General features: G+C 36.0%; 1 protein-coding gene across 2 annotated transcripts in view; it reads left to right on the top strand.

Annotated features, from left to right (window-relative positions):
- Window positions 1-17,056, top strand: part of foxp1a (forkhead box P1a) — a 43,731-nt gene that overhangs the window by 6,201 nt on the left and 20,474 nt on the right. For both annotated transcript variants that reach the window (XM_058762374.1, XM_058762373.1), the window contains exons 2-3: window positions 10,655-10,806; window positions 13,810-13,908. In XM_058762374.1, the coding sequence (XP_058618357.1) occupies window positions 10,669-10,806; window positions 13,810-13,908 (237 nt within the window). In that variant the 5' untranslated portion in view covers window positions 10,655-10,668. The remainder of the gene's footprint in view (window positions 1-10,654; window positions 10,807-13,809; window positions 13,909-17,056) is intronic.

Raw genomic sequence — 17,056 nt, 5'->3', positions numbered from 1 at the left:
TTTTTTTTTTTAACAGTGGAGGACAAAAGAAGATATTTTGAAGAAACTGTTTTTGTTCATACAACAAAAGTCAGTGAAGGTTAAAGGGGTCCAATACAACACTAGACCCTACTGTTATTATTGTTTGGAGGGGGGAAAAAATAAAAAATTCTTTAAAATCAATTATTTGGGGTGCACCAGTTGTTATGACATGAAGGACAGCAGCAAATGTTAACAAAATGTTCATTTTTGTGAGGACTATCCCATTAATTAGTGATTCACCTATTTTTATTTTTATTTTTTACTGCAACCAAAATGAAGGTTTCCATTTAACCAAAAAGCAAAACAAATTTTTTTTTCCGTAATTACATTTGGGTAATTGGGTACTTGAAATGTCTGTGATGTTTAGGGAGTTGTGTTCTCAGGTGATAAATTAAGCCGTTTGTAGTAAAGTTTTGGAAAGATACACATTTTTAATATTTCACATTTTTGCCAGCTGTAGTAAAGTTTAGGATAGATGCACATTTTTAATATTTCACATTTTACATATTGCTACTCTACAGGGTTTAACAATAGCTGTTTCCATCCACCTATGTTTATGTGCATTTCTGAATATCGATGGACACAGCAAGATGTGCATAAATTCTAAAAATGTGCATAAAAAAACTTGTGCGCTCAACTGAGTAGGATAAACTTTTTATCCGATAAGAAAAAATGTGCATAAACTACGATGGAAACGCATTTACCGAATAAATTTCACCATGCGAATCAAAAAAAGTAATGTGATTTTGCACGATGGGACGGTATAATTTGACTAACCAGCGGACCGATCTCATTCACAGCATCTGAAATGTTGTTTTGGTCGTTCTGAAATGCCTGAGCAATGTCTGTCATCACAGTATTTCTGTATAACTGTCTTATACGACTGCATTCTCAAGCAACAGCATCCGCCTCCGAAAGCAATGACCACATTTGTGTTTCATCTGATCGCTATGAGGTGTAAGTAATATGAAAATTACTATATTCAGTGGCTTCTCCTACTTTTCTTAGTGATATTTATGCCTGTTTATCAGGAAGTGACGAATTTGTTCTCTTTGACTCATTGGATGGAAACAGTGCTTTATTCGCAAATGTTTTATGCGATATTCCAGTTTTGCGCACAAGTTAAATTCGCATCTTTGGATGGAAACATAGCTAATAAGGACTGCCCAATAGCCCAGGGCCAGCGTGAACAATGCTAGGGACAGTTGACAGAATTGTTAGTGGCCCGACCCGTCCAGTGATAAATCTGTGTCAAAAGTTTATTATTTGTATGTGTTTTTAAGCCTTGCCAATTTAAACATTCAAGCAATTTTAAAGCATGAAGTAGACAGACAGTCAAAACATGTCATCAGAGAAGTTGTCACTATTTCAGCCAGTGATTTCTGCCCTCGAACACTTCATCACTGAGTCATAGAGTTCTCAACCTCTGGGGCATCCAACATCATTGCAAAGCTACGAAGTATCATCATCTCCTAAAAACAGGTTGTTGCTGGCAGGACATGCCAAAAATATCGGCACCCTTGGTAAATATGATCTTTCATTGGATAATAAGAATTTAAAATGGGGGGAAATATCATTATGAAATAAATGTTTTTCGCTAATACACATTGGACACAATTATTTGTACCCCTAGAAATTCTTATGAGTAAAATATCTCTGAAGTATATTCCCATTCATATTCACAATTTTGAGCACTCCAGGGTGATTATGAACAAGAAATTGCCCAGCCATGGCTTTCTGTTTCACACAAATATAAATAGGAGGGAAAGCAAAGCCCAAATTCCCTTAATCATCCCTCACAATGAGAAAAACCAAAGAATAGATTTCTGATGTGCAGCAAAAGATAATTGAGCTTCACAAATTAGTGAAGTGGCTTTAAGAAAAGAGCTAGAGCAGTGAAAATTCCCATTTCCACCATCAGGGCAATAATTAAGAATTTCCAATCAACATAAAATGTTATGAAACTGTCTGGAAAAGGACGTGTGTCTATATCGTCCTAATGCATGGTGAGAAGGGGAGTTTGAGTGGCCAAAGACTCTCCAAGGACCACAGCTGGAGAATTGCAGAAAATAGTTGAGTCTCGGGGTCAGAAAACCTTTTAAAAAAAAAAAATTGTCAAACAGCACCTACATCACCACATGTTGTTTGGGAGGATTTCAAGAAAAATTCTCCTCGCTCATCCAAAAACAAACTCCAGCACCTCAAAAACAACACAAAAATGGGTCACTGGGCACAAAACCTCTGCTGTGGCCATTCCAGTCCTCTGACCTGAACCCTATAGAAAATGAGTGAGTGAACTGAAGAGAAGAAGCACCAACATGGAGCTGGGAATCTAAAGGGTCTGGAGTGATTCTGGATGAAGGAATGGTCTCTGATCTCTTGTCAGGTGTTCTCTAATCTTATCAGGCATTATATTTAGAGCTGTTAAACTGGCAAATGGAGGTTTCAAAAAGTATTGAATAAAAGGGTGCCGTTAATTGTGGCCAACGTGTATTAAAGAAAAACATTTATTTCATAATGATATTTTCCCCCGTTTTAAATTCTTATCCAATGAAAGGTTCGATTTTTGTGAATTTTTTAAATAAAAGATCAAAAGTATTAACAATGCAGACTAATTTTCACAGCCTCCTTTGGTCATATTTACCAAGGGTGCTGATATTTTTGGCCATGACTGTAAGTGCAAGTTGAAATGCATTGTTGTTTACAAAGATCTGTGAAATGACATTTGAGGAGAAATAATTTGTAAAGATTGTGTATAGACTTGCGCCCTGTAAAGTTTGTTACTTCAATAGTGTTCCTTTCCTTTTATTCAGAGCATATAACAGTGGATATAACAGTCCAGTCAGTAAGATGGTGTGGTGTCAATCATGCCTCATCTGATGGAAGAAGTAAAAATATCATATTGTGAATTATTAGCCGAATGTATTTAACTAGCCAAACATAATTTCTTTCCTTCTATAGGAGGAGCTCTCTTTCCTCCACATATTGCTTTTTAAAATATTTATTTATCTAGTGATTCATTCCTAGACTGCGCACAAGTTTTTTTTTATTTGACTTGTTTCATGTTCAGTGTAAATTTCTGTAACAGAATACCCCGAGGCTGCTATTAATGAACTGGTTTTTATTTTCCATAGCTGAGGTGAAAAACACACAGATATGTGCTATTATGGAGAATTAATAGATAGACTGAGTCTGATGAATATGTTTTCTTTATATCATTACTTGGTCTAGTGAATTGATTAATATACGATCAATACCTAGAAGTAAACAACATTAGACAGCCGTGCCTGGGCATATTAATTGTCCAGTTTGAATGTTCAGTTGCATTATGGGTGATAAACCCCACCATCCTCAGACCTAGTCATAATTACACAACAAACAACCTTTTTTTTTTTTTGTTGATGTTCTTGCTAATTTTATTACTCTAACTCAGTTTAAGAGCTGCATCACATTAAGCACCTTTAGAGCTCAAGAGTGTGCGTTTATGACTGCTTTCTTCCTTCTTTGTGTTATGTATCAATATCTCCTCATTGAGACTTCAAAGGCATTCCTTCAGGTTGGTGTATGTTTCCTTTCCTGACAGTTGAAGTCCTCAGAGGCTTCACCTCTCCCCTAAAATCCTCATGTTTGTGTTGCTTGTTGGCTAAAGTTTGTGTCTATGGGAAAATGAGGCATTAGGAATGCAGAGAAACGTTCATGAGATGAAGGCCTATCATCTGTGCAAATAGACCGATGCCAGTGTATGTCAAATAAACACGCACAAAACATTCTTCAGCAGTTACACTGTTGACAAGCTTTTGTTCCCTTTCATGTTTCTGACAATGTAAGAACGTTTAACCCAAACAAACTTGCATTAGCGTTTCTTTTAAACAGTCAAACAGGCCAATACTGGTTCAGATTGGCATTTTGTAGTTGTTTCTAACACATCTATTTACAGCAAACATGCCTGGTTTCAGCCTATGACAGAATGACACGGTGTAACTCACAGATTTATGCATGATTCATATGTAGGCCTGTTTTTCCCTCACATTTGTGGACAGGTTGCATTACAATGTAATGCTCTCATTATGTACAGTGTATGTTTTAGTACATATTTGTCATTTTTTTCATGCGCACAAATGTTTTCTCAGTTGGATATTTGTGCAATCTATGTTGGATGCAGTTTCGCTCCAGATTTCCTCCTCTGTGCCATTTTATCCTTGCTTGCATATTCTGAAAGTGCACATTTTTTCTTATATAAACAGATAGTAGTTCTGGTCCTGGATGTTGATTGGTCAGTTCAGCATTCAACTATGAAGTGAAACATCTGTTCACCTAGCTGCTGTCATTGTGCAGCATCCATCCATAGACGCCAACTATTCAGCTTATTGCCATGGAAGAATGGCACTTAATGACTTGATCAAAGTCATGATGAAATGGAAGAAGTAGCAGATCTTTTTTTGATTCCATGTTGTGATCTGAGTGAAATGGATTGGCGAAAATTTTTAAAAAATGTAGGGCGGGGGCTTGGTTCTGTCCATCGATTGTTGATTGTATAGAGGCAGATCTTCATGTGAGCTTGCAGTCAGTTGTAAGAAAAGGGTGAGTTTTATGAGAACTCAATGATTGGAGAGGTTTACCCATTCCATATTTGGTCCATATCTTCCTTGCTATTTTTTTCATGGACTTCAACAGCATGTATACAACCCCACACCAATCTAAGATTTTGTCCTTCGTTCTCAGTGAAAGTACAACTCAGTGTCTCTGCCAGCCGAAACAGGCTATGGCTGTGTTAGCAGCACTAAATAACAAGCACTCAAATCCCACGAGCTCTGTTCTGGTTCACATTCATGTCAGGAGAGGGGTTGCTTGTTTGTCTAGAGATTTTCTTTGCTGTTTACTCTAGCTGTGTTGCTTTTCGAGCCGTTCCCCCGCCCTTCTCAGCTGTTTACATAAGGCCCTCCCTGTGTATTATGGCACCTGCCAGATCTGCAGATTGTACCACCTGGTTAATGTTAAATTGCTCCAGAAGGAAGATGTGTTTGTTAATAAACACCAAACCTAGGGCCCCAGTGTTTACTGTAGTCATGGTGGCAATCGGTTATTTAACAAATATCGGCCCCTGCTTCCTTGTGTTGGGAGAGTGTTTAACTATGTAAGAACCAGAGAAAATGTTCAGCCAGACAAGGGAGAGCTATATGAAGCGCTTGGGACTTAAAAATGAGTTTTATGAAGTTAAGATCTATATCCTTATGTAACTCTTGAGTTTTCGTGTGACCAGTTCATCTTGAAATAAGTGGTTTCTTGCCATCATGAGGATGGGATAAAAAGAGAACTGTAAACATGTCATCGTTTTTCAACTGTACACACAGCCCACGCAGCTGTATTGTCTTAAATGGTTTATTTTAAGCTTCGTGGAAGGCAGGCAGACAGGTTATACCAATATTCATAAGAACCTGCCTCTTACAACTGTGTTTTCTGAAACAGGCATGCTCCAACTTTGTTTTTTGTTTATCAGTATTTGCTGAGAAAGCACTCAAAGACATATTCAAATACAAAAAGCGGCTTTAGAATGCTATATTGTCAAATATATATTGTTTATTGTAACTATATTGTTTGTTTTATGTAGGGCTGAAAAATTTACTAATCGCGATTAATCTCATTCAAAATAAGTTTGTTTACATACTATATGTGTGTACTGTGTATATTTATGTATATTTAAACGCGTATATATTAAGAACAATTTTTTAGATTTAAATATAAACTATTTATATTTATATTAAATATATAAATACATTTTTTTTTTTTTTTTTTTAAATATATGCACACGTGATGTATTAGTGCTGTGAAATGATTAATCTCATCCAAAATAAAAGTTTTTGTTTACATAATGTGTGTTTACGGTTTATTTATTATGTACAGTGCACAGCATAAATGAGTACACCCCCTCTAAAACTTAAATTCAGCAATTACTCTTTACTTAGATGACATGTTAGGGTTCTTTGGAGATATAATTTTCCATCAAGCCTGCTTGATCAATTACCAAAGAACAATGTCAAAATTATTCAGCAAAATAAGATTTTCTTATCAAAGTGATAAAATGTTGTTGCAAAAATGAGTACACCCTCCTGAAAGTTACTAAATTAAAAATAAATTAAAAAAAGTGTATAGGTTTAAGGTTATTTTTGATCAACAGGTGAGTCTATTGAACCAAAACTTTTAAAGACAAGTAATTTCCTGACAATTAAAAGTGTTATATAGCCCACTGAATCATACTCAGACTTAATGCTGGCAGCAGTGGAACCACTTTGGAGAGAACTCTTTCCCCTACCATTATTTTAAGGGGGTGGCCCGCCCCGCCCCCTTGAAGGTCAAGTTAATTTTATTTCATTTTATTTTCTCTATAGCGCCAAACCACAAAAGAAGTCATTCAATGTTACCTTCCCTATAGAACAGGTATATACCTTGTTCTTTTATTAAACAAACTAAATAGCCTTATGTTATTTATCTTATTTACACGACGGCATGTCATTTCTGTCTCTACGTTACATGGTCACGCTCTCTGTATCGCGCACAGCGGAGTTCCGCCCCGGTTCGCGCACACACACACACAAAGGTAAGCGCACACAGATGAGAGCACACTCCCACTTCTATTTGTAAATATTAAGCCGCAAAACGACTATTTAAATATGACTTCTGCCTGTCTCTGTGTTAATGTATGGCGCAGACGCGGGGGTTTGTTCACTACTCATACAGAAGCCCGCATGACGCTTGCGGTGATATTAACGTCTGCCGCCTCACTAAACGAGAACATAAATACATGAACAACATCTCCAGAACTGCTCCGAGAGTCACTTCATGAGCATTTGATCGTTTCATTTGAGAAAAACTATCCTTATATCATATACACACAGAAATGTAAAGGTATTCACGGCAACCCGTCAAAATAAAGGTTTGGTTTCACTTGAAGACATTGGGCAGAAATATATTGCTATTGTTCAGTAGAATGTACGTAATAGGCGGCAGCTACTACTAAAACTATTAAAACCTTATCTTTAAGGAATAATAATGTTTTCAATGTTATTATCAATATTAAATCCCCTTTATTTTCCAAAAAATAAGATTTGTTTAATTTTTATTCATTAAAATATAAATTAAAGGAATGTTTTTATGCTGGAGGAAAAAACGGAACACAGAAAAAACCGGAGTGCTGAAGGTGTGAGGGAGTTGTGCTTTATCAACACTGTCATGAATTCACACACCACTGTGTGATGGAATACAAAAACTTGAAAGATGCCACCCTCCCCTCATTCCCTACATTGTTGGGCATTTTTTCAGCATGACAATGGAGATATTCATTCAAGACCAGAGCATTTAAGCAGGTCGTCCTCCAGGAGTTAAACGGGACAGATGTGAAAATTTGTCATGAACTTGTATACTCGGTGCCAAGAGGGTCAGAGCAGTATACTTAAGTTCTGGAGGACATGCTAAGTACTAGAATATTATACATTTGCTGAATTAAATCTAGGGTGTACTCATTTCTGCAATCCTTCATTTAAACAAAATTGGCTAATTTACTTATCTTACTGAAAATATTGGAATAGATTTTGTTTTTACTAAGTATAATTTAAAAATTTTGTTAGTGATCATTAAGAAAATACATCTTAATATTTATTCAGAGGGGTGTACTCATTTATGCTGTGCACTGTATTTATAAATACACACACACACATACAGTGTGTGTGTATATATATATATATATATATATATATATATATATATATATATATATATATATATATATATATATATATATATATATATATATATATATATATATATATATATTTATTTATTTATTTATTTATTTATTTTATATATTTATTTATTTATTTATTTTATATATTTATTTATTTTATATTATATATAAATATATTTACATAACATTTTTCTCAAATATATACATGAATGTTTTTATATTTACTGTCATGGCCAAAAATATCAGCACCCTTGGTAAATATGATCAAAGGCGGCTGTGAAAATTAATCTGCATTGTTAATCCTTTTGATCTTTTATTTAAAATTCACAAAAATCTAACCTTTCATTGGATAATAAGAATTTAAAATGGGGGGAAATATTATGAAATAAATGTTTTTCTCAAATACATGTTGGACACAATTATTGGCACCCCTAGAAATTCTTATGAGTAAAATATCTCTGAAGTATATTCCCATTCATATTCACAATTTTGAGCACTCCAGGGTGATTATGAACATGACATTATCCAGCCATGGCTTTCTGTTTCACACAAATATAAACAGGAGGGAAAACAAAGCCCAAATTCCCTTAATCATCCCTCACAATGAGAAAAACCAAAGAATAGATTTCTGATGTGCAACAAAAGATAATTGAGTTTCACAAATTAGTGAAGTGGCTTTAAGAAAAGAGCTAGAGCAGTGAAAATTCCCATTTCCACCATCAGGGCAATAATTAAGAATTTCCAATCAACATAAAATGTTACGAAACTGCATGGAAGAGGACGTGTGTCTATATTGTCCTAATGCACGGTGAGAAGGAGAGTTTGAGTGGCCAAAGACTCTCCAAGGACCACAGCTGGAGAATTGCAGAATATAGTTGAGTCTTGGGGTCAGAAAACATTAAAAAGTAATTGTCAAACAGCACCTACATCACCACATTGTTACATCCCTAGGATGTATGTATATAAAAACTGTTGTTTGGGAGGGTTTCAAGAAAAATTCTCCTCGCTCATCCAAAAACAATCTCCAGCATATTCAGTTATCAGACACGACTGGAACTTCAAATGGGACTGGCTTCTATGGTCCGATGAAATTAAAAAATGAGCTTTTTAGCAGCAAACACTCAAGATGGGTTTGGTGAACACAGGGATAAAAAGTACCCCATGTGTACAATGAAATATACTGCTGTATTTTTGATGTTGTGGGCCTATACAGTATTTCTGTTGGAGGTCCTGGACATCTTGTTTAGACACATGGCATCATGGATTCTATCAAATACCAACAGATAAAAAAATCAATAAGTGACCGACTCTGTTAGTCTTATTATGTGCCATGTTTGGATCTTCCAACCGTACAATAATCCAAACACAAACCTCAAAAACAACACAACAATGGGTCACTGAGCACAAAACCAAGCTTCTGCTGGCCATTCCAGTCCTCTGACCTGAACCCTGTAGAAACTGATTGGGTGAACTGAAGAGGAGAAGCACCAGCATGGAGCTGGGAATCTAAAGGGTCTGGAGTGATTCTGGATGAAGGAATGGTCTCTGATCTCTTGTCAGGTGTTCTCTAACCTCCTCAGGCATTATAGGAGAACATCTAGAGCTGTTAAACTGGCAAATAGAGGTTTCAAAAAGTATTGAATAAAAGGGTGCCATTAATTGTGGCCAATGTGTATTAGAGAAAAACATTTATTTCATAATGACATTTACCCCCATTTAAAATTTGTATTATCCTATGAAAGGTTAGATTGTGTTGTTTTTTTTTTGTTTTTTTTAAATAAAACATCAAAAGGATTAACAATGCAGATTAATTTTCACAGCCTCCTTTGATCATATTTACCAAGAGTGCAAATATTTTTGGACATGACTGTATATACATAATAAATATACACAGTACACACTCGTATATTATGTAAACATACTTTTATTTTGGATGCGATTAATTACGATTAATCGTTTGACAGCACTAATAATACATATACAGTACACACATATAGTATGTAAACAGACTTATTTTGAATCTGATTAATCGCAATTAATCATTTTGGGGCCTTCATGTTATAATGTGTTCTTGCGTTTCATCTGCAATAATGTTTTAATTGTTGGTCAATGTAGCCTCCTAAACTGGCGTCTTTGGCTGCTGCATCATGTTTTTTTTTTTTTTTAGGGTCTCACGCCATGAGCCTCAAGTTTTTAAGCTGTAAAACCATGACAGCATACTTGATCTGGCATAGAAAAATCCCTTACAGAATTTGCAGTGCGAATCAGCAGGCGCTATTAATTATGTATTCATTAACACATTCTAATTACTAAACCAGCATCAGCATCTCTGATACTGAAAGTGAAGTACAGTTAGTACTCTGGCCTTTCTCTTTGCTGATTGTATCAGGCTGTGAGGAATGTTGTCTTTGTTCGTGTCAGTTTTTTGTAAACACTCTGATGTGATCAGGCTGTTTCACACAGATGTTTGTCGAATTTGAGGAAGACACGGGATATTGATTGTTCAAGAGCAAAACAGATATTTATCTGGTTTCAAAAGGCCCCTTACAAAGACAAGGTGCATAGAAGAAAATTTCTGATTTGTCTTATATAAGATTTGTCTCTAGAGAGTGATTGTCTGTTATTGGCATTAACATGTCCGTTGGCATCAAATGGTTTATTCTCAGAACTGTTTGTTTATAATGCAGCTATCATATTTGTGAACAGTACAAACACAAATGTTTGTGTTGTGATGTCAACTCTGCTGGCACGCATGTTTTGTCATGATCTAGTCTGTGGGCTTACGTGGGGGGAGCAAGAAAAGAAAGGAAAAGGCTTTCTAAAGCATGCACTTCTGTGTCAAAAGTAATTTGTTTTGCTGGCAGCGGTCTTATTTTTCCCCCTCCTGTATTTCAGGTTGTCATATCGACATGCAGGAGTCCAAGACCGATCAAACAACCAATAGCAGTCCAGCTGGGCAGGAAGGTCAGAGCTCAGAGAGCGAGAAGAGAGTAACCAGAGAAACATCTTCATCCCCGTCAGCCACAGCCCAAACCCTTCAAACACAGGTAAGAACTTTAACATAAAATATGTTGGCTGATGGTCTCTTGTCATTGTTCTGTTTCTGTTTTTGCGTTGAGACTACTAAAATTTCAGAAGCCAAAGTTCAGTGTCAGTAGCACTGAGCTGCATTTCCCAAAACCGTTGTGAGCCAAGTTGATTGTCGAGACCATTAGTGGCAATGGTTCTACAGCCATGCAGCCCTGTACAGTTACAGGTTCATCAAGTCAACAAAATAAATTGTAACCAATTCATACTTGATTTGTTTAATAATAATCTTAATATGTTAAATAATTTTGCATTAGTACTTATATGGGACACGAACATATGACCCTCTACCTTTAATGTGTGATTCATATCACTAAACCAGCTTAACAGAGTTATAAAGAATAGATGTACTGTCGTCTCCTACTGTTGTGTAATACGTACTTTGTATGTTAGTTCACATAAAAATGGAAATTGTCATAATTTACTCACCCTCCTGTCATTCCAAACCCATCTTGGGAATGCAAATGAAGTTATTTTTAATATTCTCTCATTTTTTGGTTCCTTCATTGAAAGTCTGTGTAATCAAAAGGACATCTTAAAAGTCATCCATATGAATCATGCAGTGTAATCCAAGTCTTTTGTAGAGACTTTATATGAATTCATTTAGGCTTTTATTCAAGCATAAACGGTGATCATTGTGCACACATACAGCTCATCAAATATGGTAAATATTGTATAAAGCCGTAATGGTGAATTTGCTATAATGTTGATTTATGTAGTTCAGTGGAATGGGAAATTATTAAAAGTAGTGTTTCAAAGGAAGTCATATAGGTTCAGAACAACATGTGTGTGTGAGAAAATGTTAGTTTGTTTTATTTTTGAGTGTGTCAACTCACAAAGAGGTTTATATAGGTTTGAATCGAATTTGCAGTGAAATCGGAAGTGAATTGTGAAATCTGTGCTGGTACATGAGACTGACGTGTTGAAAATGTTCCAGGAAACGCATTCTCAAAGTAATGAAGGTTTTTTTTTATTGGTATGTCAACATTTGTTACACAATAGCCTTGTGGCTTATTAGAAAAATTGAGCAACTGTATGACACACCCGTCTTCGTTTAAATCATTGATGTGTGTTATGTGAATCTGGGGCTCTGTAATTATAGTTCTTTCTCTCAGAAATAGTCCTGTTGTCACAAAAAATCTTTATGCATGCGTTTATCTGCATATGTGTGTGCGTAAAATGAATGCACATGCTACAATTGTGACAGCAATGTTGAGAGAGACCCACACATTGCCCCGATGCCCCATGTTCAGATTCCAGATGTATGATGTCACCTCTGGAATATCGGCCAGACAGCTGTGGGTTCAGGGCACCGTCCTGTATTAAAACAATGAGAGAAGGCTCTAAAACGCTCCTGTAAATGCTTTCCCATGTTGTTTTCATCTCCCAAGGATTACTGTGTCATGATCTGTCTGCTTTCCCTTTTCTATTCACGCTTCTCTATTGAAGTCTCCCATATCCGTTTGCTCGTCTCTCCACCCTTCTTTTCGAGAAGGGGAGTTCCACAGGGCCAGATGTTTGACCCTTCAGAGGTGTAAGAGGTCAGATCCGAGAGGATGGTCCCACCGCTGTGGATATTGTTTGCTTGCACTATTTGCATTTCTCTTTCCTTGATTTCTATCTGGAGAGCCTCACAATGGAAAATAAGACAAAAGCATCAGAGAGCGAGAGAGACGTCCTTTCAACAGCTCTTGGAGACCTCTCATTGCTTTGGCACAGCTGGGGTATTTACTTTGTGGCTGTTTCCTCCTGACAACTGTGTTTTTTTTTTTTTTTTCCATTTCAGAAGGTGTCTAGTGTTCTGTTTTAAATAAAGAGTAGGTTTAGATTGTCTCATGCAAAGACTTATGCTAATGTTTTTTCAAATGTTACCATGTGATAGTCTTCAGAGGAATGTGTGATAGGATCCAATCACCAAGGGACTGTGGCTGTTAATAGAGCCAAAGGTTGAATCCTCTGCACTTTATGTACCGGCAGTGTGGGACTATCATAGCAGGATTTTCACAGGTTATTATTAAATAAAAAAAAAGTTGCACAATCATCACTTCATTTGTTCTGTGAGGACTTGTCAAGTGACTTCATGGCTGTGATTGTTTTTATCAAACCCAAATCAATCCCATAACGTCATTTGCTTGGATATATCCAGTGGAGTTGATCTTAAAGGGATAATTAACCTAAAAATCAAAAGTCTTTCATCATTTACTCACCATCTAATTATCCAAACCTCCTGTATGTTTTTTTATTTTTTATTTTTTTTAGGTAACCAAAGCTGTCTGCAATTTGATTTATTTTATCAAAATACAGTAAAACAGTACTATTGTGGAATTAAAGATAATTATCTTGTGTATATTAATATATTTTAAAATGTAATTTATTCTTATGATGTTAAAGGTGTTTTTTATTTTTAGCATTAGTCTTCAGAGTCACATGATCCTTCAGAAATTTCAATATGCTGATTATTGTTATCAGTGTTAAAAACAGTTGTGAAGCTTTTAAATTTTTTGTGGAAATAGTTATACTTTTTAAAATAGGATTCTTTGAATAAAAATAATCAAAAAATAATTTGAATAAAATCTGTCTTTAAACATCTTTACTGTCACTTTGAATCAGTTTAATGTATCCTTACTGAACAAAAGCATTAATTTTAAACATTAATGAAAAAGCATTAGTGGAAAAATTTGGTATAGTAGTGTTTTTGTGTTCCGCAGAAAAAGAAAGTCATACAGGTTTGGATTGACACGAGAGTCAGTAAATAATGACAATTTCCATTTTTGGTGAATTTCCTTTTCTTTTTCAGTTTCACCAAAAAAAAAAAAAAAACCTTTCACTTTATCAACCAATCTTGATTACAAAATATGTTGCCTTTGCATCTGTGTTCCTGAAAACAATGTGAATAGTCCTGGGAGAGCAAAGCAGCTCAGAAGCCAATCAGAAACTTGTTATTGTTTTTTTGGCATCTTCAGGTGCTACAAGTTGCTCAACAACAACAACATCAGCAGCAGCAACAGCAACCGAGTGGTGAGAAGTCCCCCAAGAGCACAGAAAAAGAGGCAGACGCACAGGTAGAGCCGTACCCTCCTCCACCCACAGCACACACACACACCTCCAGAGAACCATGTTGTTTACACTATTACACAAACCGACTTGTTTATGCTGCCTTCAACAGATCATAAAGAGATGGGGCAATCAGGGTGTGTTTTATTATTACACATTGTTACGATGGAAGAGTATAAGTTCACTTTTATTGTGTGTGTAGCCTATTGTAAAAGTATTTTCTGTCATGTCAGTTAACAGATAAGGCTATATTACTGAAGAGAAATAGACAGCTGTAGAGCTTTAGCTGCAAACAAACACAATATACGCTACCCAGTGCACAGCTGCCTTTATTTATTCATCATGACTTGAATGCTTTGTACATGCGTCTTGTGTGAATGTGCATGCAAGTGGTGAAATGAGGGTTCAGATAGTCAATATTTCAAATCAACATGCCACTATGGCAAGTGCAAGGGGCGGGATTAGTAGCCCGAGCCATGTGACTGGATGGTTACATTAGGTTTGGGATCCTAGTGAGCGCATTATTGGAGGTAGTGGGTTGGTCATCGGGGTTGGGTAGTTGAAAGAACAGTAGGAGGATACTGGTGTTCTCTCTAGTCTTCAAACATTCTGCGGAGCTCTCTGTTCCTGCCGCCCATGGAGTTATCAAGGTCTGTGAGTACTGAGATGGAAAGGGCAAAAGATATAATGTTTGCTTTAGTTTGTTCAGGTTTTGGATGTCTGTTTGAGTTTTAGGAGATTATTTTCTGTTTCCCCACTGTGCTTTTATTTAAAACTTTTATTGCATTTTTCGTGTAAATTGCTGTAATTTTCTTTATGCTTTAACTTGGAGATCATAAATTTAAAATGCACTGGGTTGTTAATTTGTTAAAGATTCATTTTTAATTGAGGTTTTTTTTGTTGCTGACATTGTAGAAAGGGTATTGTGTTTCAGAATTGTTCCAGACTCTCTTTATTTTCTATCTTAAGAGGGAGTGATTAATGAAGTGAATGACCACTAGGGTCTGTGGTATCCGATCTGACAAAGGGCTGAAAGCTTTGAATGGTCACTGGAACCTTATTTCTGTGACTCACTGTCTTTGAGCTGTAATTTTATTCCCTGAATTACTTCTCTTTGTCTTTTTAAAGGCTGTGTTCACAGAACTGAGCCTTTTTCCCCTCTTGTTTTTTTTTTTTTTTCCCCTTGCCTTTGCAATTTATATTTACCCAGATGCACAGTGCAGGAAAGAATGTTATTTTTACTTTGGGCGGGGAACCACACCAAAATTGTTCAAGGTATTGAAGGGGAATAACAACAGGCTCTATTTGTTTTTGGGCTGCTGAAGCCTGTTGATTTATGGCTTGTGTTTTCAGAAGCGATCGCTTGTTGACATGTACTCACTCATGGGGAGTTGGTTCTCTGACACACTGGCAAGAACAATAACAACAACAAAACAATGTTTGGACTTGTCTGTTGTCATGGAGACAACACTCATCAGTGCTTACTGTGCCCCTGAGAGAGAATATTTACATTAATTTGCTGGCATGCTTATGTTCTTCTCAGGCTTTGACATTTAAAATATTTATGTGTTGAGGCTCGAAGGCATAGTAGTGACTTTTTGGAGCTTTTTCACAAGCAAATGTTTCATTTGTTGATGGGCTGTTTTTTTTTTTTTTTTTTTTTAAGTGCAGTACTTCTGAATATCTGTTTGTGTTAATTTGTAAAATATACTGTTTCTATTTCTTCAAGAAGTTATTTTTATGGAAAATCTTTTCCTGTGATGTGTGGTCATGTATACAGCATATAGGCATGCAGCATGTATACAGCATATGTACTGCCTCTTAGCTTCTTAGAAGTGTATTCTTCTGCTGATGAAGTGGGAACACTGCATTTCCTGCACCAATTTGCAAGGCTGGCAGTGGGCCGCCGCTGAATCCAAAGTACCATGACAGAAGAAACCATATTTCAGTGAGTTAGCAATATGAAATATTACAATAACAACAATAAACAATAAAAATAAACACTTTTTTTTGTTGTTGTTGTTGCAAGCAGCACACGGCCAACCAGGAAAGCAATCATGAATCAGTTGCAGCAGTTACTGAATTAATCTGACTCGCTTACTGAACCGCAAGTCATTAATTTTATTCATGTTTGACTCTAACTGAACCAAGAGCTTCTAGGGCCTACTGGGTTTTGTGTTTTTCATGAGGCAAAATCATACTGGTTGTTCTTATGACAACATGTAATTAAAGATACATTCTAAAACAGTTTTTTTAAATGGATGAATAGTTATAATTAAGTAAAATATATTACCAAAAGTAATATTTAGCTTTTATAAATACTGAAATTATTTTTAGAGTTTGTTTTACAGTTTTTGCATTACATTTTATGTCACCTTTGTGCTGCATTAAAAAGTCTGTAAACTAGGGGTGTAACAGTATAATGTGCCACAATATATTGCAATACAAAGGCTACAGTACGTATTAGGGGTGGGAGAAAAAAAAATAGATTCTCTCATGCATTGTGATTCTCTCTTCAACGATTCTGAAATATTCAGAATCGATTCTGAGGTTTTTTGTTTTTTTTTCCCCCCGCATATGTGCGCGCTAGAGCAATGGGCAGGCTTCATTGCACAGAATTTGCACTGTGAGACACGTGCACATTGCTTGACAGTGTGTGCTTCCACCCGCTGTGTTTTACTTTAGATATGCTTTCATTTATTTATACTGTTTGGAATGCAGTACTATTAGATGAGCGAAACTCGCGCACTGACAGACTTTCACGTGCACTTTGTGTTTGTTTGTCCTGAAGCTCGGCTGCGGTTAAATACACTTGTTAAATACACATTTTCGAATACTTTTATACGAAATTGATGTACACACGGTCAGTTATGTTTTTGAGAGCAGGACAAAACATCTGATATATCGAAATAGATCTGTGCATTAGTCTGAATGCAGCCTGTTAAAGCTGCCACTGTCTATTACAACAGGGTTTCCCAAACTGGGTTTAATGTAAGAACTACAGTGGGTTTAAGTTGTTTGTTGATGAGTTGAAAAAAATTAAGAATTGCGGGGAATCAAAGTATGAATAATTTACTGCCACAGTGTGAATATGTAATCATGTAATTAGTGCTGTCAAATGATTAATCGCATCCAAAATAAACGTTTTTGTTTACA

Source organism: Onychostoma macrolepis, chromosome 23 (genome assembly GCF_012432095.1).
Source record: "Onychostoma macrolepis isolate SWU-2019 chromosome 23, ASM1243209v1, whole genome shotgun sequence".
NCBI classification, from domain to species: Eukaryota; Metazoa; Chordata; class Actinopteri; order Cypriniformes; family Cyprinidae; genus Onychostoma; species Onychostoma macrolepis.
The sequence above is the reverse complement of the archived record's forward strand: the minus strand, read 5'-3'. Positions and strand labels throughout refer to the sequence as shown.